At 33.4% G+C, this 11,280-nt stretch overlaps 1 protein-coding gene across 1 annotated transcript; it reads right to left on the bottom strand.

Annotated features, from left to right (window-relative positions):
* Positions 1-7,060: 7,060 nt before the first annotated feature.
* LOC146721957 (uncharacterized) lies at positions 7,061-10,823 on the bottom strand. The gene is made up of 8 exons (XM_085485799.1): positions 10,486-10,823; positions 10,049-10,269; positions 9,326-9,646; positions 8,776-9,148; positions 8,376-8,586; positions 7,883-8,147; positions 7,172-7,522; positions 7,061-7,071 (listed from the first exon to the last, which is right to left on the bottom strand). The coding sequence occupies exons 1-8, from the start codon at positions 10,821-10,823 to the stop codon at positions 7,061-7,063; spliced, it is 2,091 nt and encodes a 696-aa protein (XP_085341925.1).
* Positions 10,824-11,280: the final 457 nt, after the last annotated feature.

Genomic DNA, 11,280 nt, shown 5'->3' with positions numbered 1-11,280 from the left:
GCTGCACTCCTCGGCTAGCGACAATTTCAGATGTAACTTTTATGATGAAAAACCGTCGTCGGGCCAGATTTTCTAGGGTTTATATACTCTTCGAAAACGAAAAATCCTGATGTGTGCAAATTTTTGGGTGGGAGGATTCCCACGAAAACGCTTTTTCAGGAAGATATAATAAATTTTCTTATAAAAGAAGGGGGTTGTTTGGAGGTTCTCAGAAAGCAACGAGTGAGCTCTTCTTTTGACCAAATATGGTCGTAAGGATCTATCATGCCCATATATGGTCATAAGGATAATAGGCGACGAGAAAATCTAAATGAGAATAAGTCGTAAAAGTCTATAATTTGTTGGTTCCCGAGGTTTATGACATGCAGATGTTAGCATCTCGAAAGGCACGGGGTTGCTTATCGTATCAAGATCGAGAGCGGTCCGGGCGACAAAGAAAGTTCAAACGGTAGCCGCACGTTGGGGTTTCTATTGTTCGCTTGTTAGTTCCTATATGTTTCTGAAATCGTTCTCTATATAATTCTCTGCTATATTTTAATTATTAAAATTATAATTTAATATAATGAAATAAAATAATGATTGCTAAATTATATAAAATAAAAACTTTTGTACTCGGCTTGAATTATTGTGTTACAATAAAAATAAAATATCGACGGCAATCGGAGCCTGTGCGGATGTCATGCACATAATTAAAAAATTAAAATGAGATCTCAAATAAAACTTATTTAGTAAAAAATGATAATAATTTAATCGACTAATTCTGGCAAATAAGTAAATTTATTGAATTTTTACAACGTTTCGGCCGTGGTTTTCGGCCCTTATCAAGTGCTATAATATAATATTAATTATTAGAAAAATAAATATAAAAATAATAAAATATATAGAAACATTCACACGTTAATACGCAACCATACCTATGTTCTTAAATCAAAGTAAATCACAACTTTTTTAGAAAACAAAAATTTGATCTTAGAATATGACATCATATAATAAGATGATAGTATAAAACGAAATAACTATGTTATCGTGTCGATTTCGAGCTCCTTATATACTCACTATTTTGATCAAACTAAGCGACCTTTATTAGTTTTTCGTAAACATTATTTAGATTATCCGTGTCTTTTTGTAAATTAATTGTGTTGTCAAATTTTTTGATAAAAACATCTCCGCGATTTCTCGTTTACTTACGTATTTCTCATGATATAAAATTTCTGGAGCAGACCAATCGAAATCATGACCATTATCCAATTTATGATTACTTATGACTGAGTAATTACTATTGTGTACTTTAAAATTATTAAAATGTTCTTTTATACGTGTGCCTAATTGTCGTTTAGTTTGACCAATATATGATAAGGAATAATTTGCACGATTAATTTTATATACTACTCCTGTTTTTTCTTCTAAAGGTAAAGGATCTTTGACGCGTCTAATTAATGTATTTAATTTTTTCGGTATGCAGTAAACGCTTTGCATGCCAGTAAATCGTAATAATCTCGAAACATCCTCACTAAGTTCTTTGACATACGGTAATTGTATATTACGGTCAAATTTTTTACTAATTGAATTGTCGTTATTCACATTGCGATCGCCATTATTTCGTGTCTTAAGCAATTTTAATCTCTTATTTACAAATTTATTAATAATATCCGACGAAAAACAATTATTTGTCAATATCGATTTTACTTTAGAGATGTTCCTTTGATGAAAACAGTCATCCGATAATAAAATTGCATGATCAACAAGACTAAAAATGGTATTCTTTTTGTATTTAAAAGGATGATTAGAATGATAATTAATATATCTACCCGAGCAGCACTGGAAATTTACTGCCAACCTAATTTTTTTTTAATACTGCCAATTTTATTTTTTTTCCCAATCCCAATGAAATGTATTTTTGAACGCACCCATAGTTTTTCGCAAGTGTGACGTCCTACCATTGGTCGAAACCTTAATTTTTTCGCGCTAACGTCATTTCTTGCGAGAACCTATATAATCAACTATTTTAAGAATGATCTAACTTAGAATTAGACGTTTTTATCATTTATCGTTAGTAATACCAGCATAGGGAATCTTCTAGTTGTAACTAGTCTAGGGACTAGCAACGCGATCAATCCAACGCAATAAGCGCATACCTATAAATTACTAGCCGTTGCCATCTCTTATAACCCTAACGATATGAATGTGTCACGTCTGGGTGACTTTCCTTCTCTCTTCCTATGCCTAGGTAGAAAGGAGAGCGCTCTCTATTTTTTGTGAGGCAACCTGCTTTCACCGGTTATACCCCAGAGACGCCGAGAGCGGGGACTGAGTTGGTGATCTAGGGAGCTGGGAAGACACTAGGGTGGGCGTTACTAGTTTTTCTCGTTACTAGTAATATTTCAAAATTGAGATTAATTCGTCTACGGTCAGATCGACCGCTAAATAATCGCAAATTAGGCTAACTAGTACTCTAATACATAAATGCAAGATTCGATCCTCAGTCTCCTTATCGTCGGACAAACAATTCATTGGAAATTGAATTAATAGAAATTAAAAGGAATATTCTCTAATGTTGACCTTTAATTTGCCTCAAGGAGCATGAAGATTTTCCACGAGAACAGCAAATTGATCGATATTTATATAAGTCCTTCTGCTAGAGAAATTAATAATCCGATAATTATTTCTATAAGAGAATGAAATTCTTCTATATATTTAGTATCGACTAGCTGAATGATTGAATAATGAATTGTCTGTTTTAACAGGCACAAATATTGATTGTTTCAATAAGAATCGTACTCTGCCTATTTCTATTAGGTTCTTGAACTGCAAAATTAAGTGACAGTTGTTATCCTTTTAAATTATTTTTCTCAGTTTGAGATATTGCAATAATTTCGGAGTAGAGAGTCTGAAGAATTGCCTTCCGAAGGCGTAGTTATAGAATTGTCAGATTTATGTGTTAATTCCCTTTTCTGAGCCGTAGATTTTTATAGGCTGCGAAGTAAATAAGGCGGTAATGATACTATTTCGCGTGATTTGACTCAAAGCTTGGTTTGAAGTGCTCGTCTCTCGAGGAGACGCGAAAGAGTAGCAGAACGTGCGGCGCGGGCTTTCACGCTAGCCTGACGATTTTGTTTGATCCGTTGCGTTCTTTTTGTTTTAGGATTGTTCATCTACAATGGGGTTGTGTGCTTGTAAATTGGTGTGGAAAGGGAGTATGAAATATCAGTTTCAGATCTTATGTTTTTTAATTTAATCGTAGAAGGAAAATCGAGGATAATAGGAGCCGTCCTCAGGCTTTGCAGGAATACTTGTTGACGGAGCGGGATTTTACAAAAATAATGATGATAATCAAGAACGTTGATCGGAGCGCTTATTGACACGTATTTTGCAAGGAAGTGACAGTCAAGGGCATTAATCGAAATGCTTGTTGACTAGGAAATTTGCAGGGTAATATTGATCAAGAGCATTAATCGGAATGCTCATTGATAAAGCAGTTTCGCAAGAAAATGTTGATCAAGATCATTATTCGGAAGCTCATCGACCATGTATTTTCGCAGGGAAGTGACAGTCAAGAGCATTAATCGGAATGCCCGTTGACTAAGATTTTTGCAGGATATTATCGATCAAGAGCATTAATCGGAATGCTCATTGATAAAGCAGTTTTGCAAAGAAATGTTGATCAAGAACATTATTCGGAAGCTCATCTACAACGTATTTTTGCAAGGACAGTGACGATTAAGAGCATTAATCGGAATGCTCGTTGACTAGGATTTTAGCAGGATTATGTTGATCAAGAGCATTAATCGGAATGCTCATTGATAAGCAATTTTCGCAAGGAGATGTTGAATTGTGAGCCTTAGCCGGAACGTTCGTTGACAACGTTTTCGCAAGAGAATGTTGGTCGAGAGCATTAACCAGAATATTCATTGACAACGTATTTTCGCAAGGAAAGTTTGGTCAATCGCATTAATCGTAACGTTTATTGATTAGAGGAAGTTCCTAGGAATGGGTAGAAGGTAAATTATCGTAAAGATCTGATATTGATATTCAAGAAAGAGGTAAGTGAGTAGAGTAATAGTCCTATAGGGATCTTAGGAGTAGGTAAATTAGTACGGGGTGGAGATGATTGTTGGTCAAGCGCGACCTTTGAACAAAGTTCAGATTTTTATGTATAGTAATTGTTGTAAGTGAAGAGAGTACTTACTTTATTGCAGCAGGAGTAGAATCTTATTGACCTGATGTACTTCGTCTACCGTTGCTTTCCTCTGGGACCTCGGTCGCAGAGTGCACGTAATAATCAAAGTACACTGATTTGAATTTACTCAAACTTTTTATTATTATCTTTACTTTACAGAGCCATGCGCGACCAACAAACATTGAATATATCGACACGGTTGACGGCTAACGCGTGATCTTTACAATTTTTCGTATACCGAATGCCGTGCTATGGTAACAGAGGTGTCAGATTAAAATTCGGAGATGTAATGCCGTAATGATACCAGCAGGACCAGAGGCCTTATATATCTATCGGAGATCGAAAATCCGTGTGCAGCGTTCTGGTGGGGGTTTCTTAGAATCGGCATCATCAAACAATATGGGGCGTTTGAGGCAGGCGCAAAATATTCGCAGAAAAAAGGGGATATTGTGCGTGAAATTAGGTCAAGACATAAATGTCATATAATATTCTTATCGTCTGCTTGATGTTGGTAATAGAGGAAGTCCAGATGCCGCATAAATATACCACGTAATTAAAAATTTCGACTAAGTCATAAATTTCATGTGTGGTCTTCTTGTCACCTGCTTGATATATATTAGTAATATAATTCTCTCTCTTTACGTGTATGGAATCATTCTTCGTATAATTTATTCGGTATCAATACAGACTCATAAAATTAATCATATATCATTATATTAATTATCGAGATTTGGTTCTTATACCTAGAATAATTCCTAAATTATATGACAATAATTCCATATCGCAATTTGGGGAGTCTTGCCTTAAAGATCCTGGTTACATGATTTAGGCTTATAATAGAATATACGCTTCCTTATATCGTGTGAGTCGGTTTCTTTAAGTAGTTGGCTTACTTCCAGGTGCCTAGGGACGGCGTACGATTGGCTGGGCCGTCAGGTTAGAACCAGGAAGGCTGACCCTAGTGTGGTTAGTAAATAATAATGTAAATTGATTAATTTTAAGTTAGATAATTATAAAATGGTTGAATATAATCATATTTATTGATTGATATTTATATTGCGCAAAAATATGGATTCGAAAAAATGGCGGGACGTCACAAATAATACATGCAGAATATAATCAATGTATGCAAACCTATTAATCAATGTGTGAACCCTATAATCATCGTATTTGAAATTGATTAATATTATTTATGGAATAATTAAAATAATGAATTGTCGGAATAAATATCTTAATCACACAATGGCAAATGAATTATAAAAATTGATAAATTCTAATGACCGACTATTTGTCATAAAATATTCCATAAAATCTTTTTCTTTAATTAAGATAACGTAAACGATGCGCCTCATTTGTAATTATATTTATGGAACCTTACTATTTTTATCACTATCATCAATAATTGAAACTACTCAGATTTTTACAACTTAGTATCAGAGATATTATTCTCTTTTTTTTCAATATATTTATATACATAAATAAGGATTCCATGAATATAACAACATTTCATCGTAATTAAGAATATACCACGTTGTGAAATCATAACTATATAATTTAGCAATCATTATTTCATTTCATTATATTAAATTATAATTTTAATAATTAAAATATAGCAGAGAATTATATAGAGAACGATTTCAGAAACATATAGGAACTAACAAGCGAACAATAAAAACCCCAACGTGCGGCTACCGTTTGAACTTTCTTTGTCGCCCGGACCGCTCTCGATCTTGATACGATAAGCAACCCCGTGTCTTTCGAGATGCTAACATCTGCACGTCATAAACCTCGGGAACCAACAAATCATAGACTTTTACGACTTATTCTCTCTTAGATTTTCTCGTCGCCTATTATCCTTATGACCATACTAGCTTTTCGGACCGCGCTTCGCGCGGTCCTCATATAGCCTATATTAAATCCGTTTTAACACAACAAATTAATTCTTTTTTTGTATTACCGCGAACTACTTCCACATTTGTTGTCTGTCAAAATGTTGTGTATAAAATATCTGGGAGAAAGAAATAAATAACATAGTAGTCATCCACAAAAAAATTTAAACATTTATTTTGGTTAATATATACATTAAATATTTTTTTTATTACTTAATTATTATATCCTTTTTTACATTTTACTCAATTTTTTTTATTTCTAATGTACCCACCGCTAACACGCTATTATTAGCTCTCATACAATATCATAATTCTTCAATTTACAAAATTTCCCTGTATATTACATTTTTTGTAAAACATTTTTCACTTTCTTCAATTAAATGTCCTTGATTGCTACATTCATCAATTTTAATTTTTACACTTTCTCTTTTTGTTGCTCTAGAAAATGCCACATAAAGTTGACCATGAGCAAATACAGGATGTGGCAAATAAATTCCAATTTTTTCTAAATTTTGTCCTTGTGATTTATTTATTGTCATAGCAAATGACACTCGAATAGGAAACTGTCTTCGTTTAAACTTAAATGGCAGTTCCAAATCATTTGTAATTAAATCTATCCTCGGAATCATGACAATTTGTCCTCGAGCAGGACCTGTTATAACTTCTACATAAATTATATTATTTTTCAAATTAGTTACAATAAATCTTGTACCATTACAAAGTCCTTTTTTAGTATTTAAATTTCTTAATAAGATTATTGTAGCACCAACTTTTATTTTAAGCCGATGAACTGGCATTCCAGAAGGTGTCAGTGAGTTTAGAAACTCAGTTGGAAAATTTAATTGCTCCTGTGGATCATCACTTACAATACAGTCAATAGAGAGATACTCCTTTTCTTCTCCTTCCATTAGACAAAGAATTTCATCATTAATTTTGAAAGTATCTTCATTTTTAGGACAAAGAATCGCTCGATCTTGATTTTCTCTAATTCTTTTCATGGTAATTCTATCACCAAAAATCTCATTAATAAGAGATTCTTTTGATATAAAATCTTGTGGAATTTTAATCGTGTCTAGATTTAGTCCATCTGTATTTGATAATTTACCATCTCCGAGTTGCATTAACCAATTTGCAAATCCTTTTTCTTCCCCAGTTCTCATATTTTGCTGTAATTTAACCTTAATTACATTCCTCCATATAGGGTTGTATTTTACAGTCGATTCAATTATCGCTGTTTTGTGTACATGAGGTACTACTGGAAGATTTTGTCTGAAATCTCCTGCAAATAAAATTACTTTTCCTCCAAATGGTTGATGATTCTTCATTAAATCCTTGAAAAGTTTATCAACTGCTGTTAAGGCATGTCCAACAGTCATGCTCACTTCATCCCATATGATTAATTTGGCATTGATCAATTCTCGTGCAGCTTGAGAATTTCCTCTAATATTTGATTTAGCTGCATCATCAATTGGAATTGTAAGCTTAAATAGAGAATGATAAGTTCTTCCTCCTTTCAGAAGTGTGGCTGCAATTTCAGTTGAAGCACATGGAAGAATTATTTCATTTTTTCCTCGAATAACACTTAGAAATGTATTAAATAGATAGGTTTTACCACTTCCTGCAAACCCGTCAATAAAAAACAAATGTTTAGGTTCATTTTCATTTTCAATTGCTCGCATTACTATATCATACACGTATTTTTGCTCATCATTTAGTGTAGATAATAAATAATCACCACGTATTTTTTCTTTATCTACATTATACTCTGTTTTGTAAATATTTATTTCAGTTGGATTTGGTAATTGAAATTTCTCACAACTACTTCCATTATTTATCAGAATTTGTTGTATATGGTTTAACGCCATATTTTCGGGATTTACAACATTATTATTTACAAAGTCCTCAATCATAAAATCTTTGTATTTATTCCAAATTGTTGGTACATCTATTGGATTTCCAAAGATGCAAATGTAAGCAAATAATTCTCGAAGTTGTGCAGGCATATTCGATTCTGTTGCTTCCTCCATCGTTTTTCTCCAAAAGTCATCAGTTTCTACTAAATTTTTTGCAATTGCTGCATCCTTAAACGTATTATAAATAATTCCATTTACATTTCTCAAATCTTCAAAACATTTTGCTCCAGTCACATGTAGTAGAAGAAGACGGAGATAAAATCTTTCAATATCTTTTATGCTTACTGTATATAGTCTTGAAATTATTTTTTCACCACCTTTTTTACGTGGCTTCCACTTAGTTTCTTTTTTATTATAAACATAATGGTAAGGAATATCTGTATAAAGATAATTTACTGCATTTTCATCATATTGATTTAATTTGAACCATGCAGTCAGCGTAGTATCTCGATTTAGCTCTCTTTGAGCAGCTTGTTCTTCATTTCCTGCTCGAAAATAAACCATTTGGCGATCAGGCAAATGAACTGCCAATCTTATTACTGTATGAGATTTCATGAACAGATCATATCCGTTAAGTCTCCACATTGCTTCTGGAGCACTAACATATCTTGCATCCAGAAATGAGTTAACCTCATCTATTCTAATAAATCTTGTACCATCTCGTGCTTGCACTTCAATTGCAGCACAATCAAATCCTTTATGAATATATTTATATAGATATTTTACGCTCTTCACTGATGAACATATTTCTAAATTAATATGTCGATTATATTTCATGATTAAATATGGTGAATACGGTACCACCCATCGATTATCCACTTCTTTATTTCTAACGATGTATTTTATTCCAATATTCCTACGTTGATAGATGGGATATCCATTTACATTAGCATTAGTTTTATCACAAAATTCTTTTGGAAAACCTTTTGAACATTTTCCATCGTCCCCAGTGCAAGGATATCTCCTCGAGGGATCTCCACATGGACCGTGAATTATGTGTTTCAAAACTTTTTCATTAAGTTCTGAATATTTTTCTTTATTAGGAATTTCAGCCCATACCATCATATCAATGACTTCTTGAAGTCGGGGCTTATCTTCATCGCTCAACATTGCAAGTAAATGCAAATGTGGAAGTCCTCTTTTTTGAAATTCAATCACACCTGCATAAGCTATAATATTTCCAAAAATTTTATTTTGAATTAAATCCTTTAAAATCTCTTTGACATCCAAATTAAATGTTTTAGCGACTAAATCAGGTCGAAACTCTATTTGACATCCATCAAGTTTATCCTTAATTTCAGGACATTGAGGATTGCAAGTCATGGTTAAAAAAATGTCTGGTTTACCATCCTTTCTTACCAAAGACATGGCATCTTGGTATCTTTCTTGCATGTTCCTTGGACTGCCCATAAATGAAGATGGTAATATTACAGGTACACCAACTGTAATTCCCTCATTTTGTGCTCGATTATCAAGGTGATCCATTAATCCTGAATAAAGTTCTGCTCTTAATTGAGGTTGATTTAATTTAATATAATTAAGTCTATTGGCTTCAGTTTTCATATAGGCATCAAGTATAAATTGACATCTCAATTTGCCTGCTCTTTTAAATTGGCTAAATTCGGCTCTTGGTGTCAGCAGATGAGCATAATAATCCATTTGAGTAACTTTAAATCCTTAATATTTAGAATTATAAGATTTCATTTCTGAATGCCATCCATCGTTACCATATGGATATAACAAAGGATAACACATTGGGTCACACCTTTTGTCCAGAATTGATATTTGTTGAACATCGTTTGAATTTTTATTATAAATTCGAATGTCTCTTTCAAATGGAGGCTCACTATCTACATTCTAAAAGACCACAGCTATTTCATTAGCTTGTGGAGCATTATATCTTCTTTGATCATGTTGAGGATCGTTTCGAAAGGACAACATTAAATTTATATTTTTATTGCCTATCGGATTAAGATCTTGTTCAACTTGACGCATCATCTTGAAAGTCTTTGCAAATTCATTGCATTCAACCATAAAACTTGACAAATTTTTCATTATTTCAAAATTACACTCTTGATTAGCTTTCTTATTCATTCTATGATTTGTAGCTTCTTCTATATCTAAAAAGTAAAGCTGCGCAAAGCGCGGAGCTTGCCCATCTGCTGGGCGCATTGCTGTCGAAGTCAAATAATGATATTGCCCATGAATCTTTAAGCAATCAAGAGCATTGTTCACAACATCCAATGGATTTCTATTGCCCGGGGCACCCATAGAAGCCATAGCTAAAGCGCTATTATATGAACGAATATTATGAAGGAAATTTTTCGATGCATAATCATTTCCCATGTATAATTTTTTAATAAAATCAGGACAATTTATTGACTTTAATGTAAGCTTACCCTTTTGACAACATGTAAATTTCCCATCTTTAGGTTTTTCACATTCAAAATTTAACGATTTGCAAAATTGGCATTCTATATTCATTTGGCCAAGTGTATGAACTGACACATTTATTTCATTGTCCTTGGCAATTAGCGCAATATGATTTAATTGTCTAGCTTGTTGCCTTCCCTGAGCATGTCTTTGGGCATCAGCTTCGAGTCGTTGAGACCTTGCGTCATTATTTTCATTGACCCTCTGCTGATAATTTCTTTGAGCATTAGCTTCGAGTCGTTGAGACCTTTCGTCATCATTTTCATTGACCCTCTGCTGATAATTTCTTTGAGCATTAGCTTCAAGTCGTTGAGATCTTACCTCCGAACTCTCAATTTTTCGTATTTGTCGTAAACGCTTGCTTTCGCGACTGATTTTATATAAATTTCCGCCTTTTCTCTTTTGAGGCATACTTATCTGCGTCGTACCATATACGGCGTGTACGTAGGTATATTATAAATATATTGCCGTAATAATTATATCTATATTATCTATCTATATATATAAGTACTGTCTGTCTGTCTGTATGACCAAGAATTATTTATTCATTAATTCATCGATTTTCTTAATAGAATTTTTCTTTTTCGTGCTTATTCTGTTTTATATTAATTCTTTGTATAAGCACACAGCAACCTTTTTATATAGGTGCACTGCAGCCTTTTTTACAGACGCACAGCAACCTTTTTTATAGGCGCACAGTAGTCTTTTTTATACAGGCGCACAGCAGCCTTTTTTTTACAGGCGCACAGCAGCCTTTTTTTACAGGCGCACCGCAGCCTTTTTTTTACAGGCGCACAGCAGCCTTTTTTTACAGGCGCACAGCAGCCTTTTTTTACAGGCGCACCGCAGCCTTTTTTACAGGCGCACA

This window comes from Nylanderia fulva, unplaced genomic scaffold, assembly GCF_048542155.1.
Source record: "Nylanderia fulva isolate GAGA-0341 unplaced genomic scaffold, ASM4854215v1 Scaffold391, whole genome shotgun sequence".
NCBI classification, from domain to species: Eukaryota; Metazoa; Arthropoda; class Insecta; order Hymenoptera; family Formicidae; genus Nylanderia; species Nylanderia fulva.
Note: the sequence above shows the minus strand (reverse complement) of the source record. Positions and strands in the feature narration are given on the sequence as shown.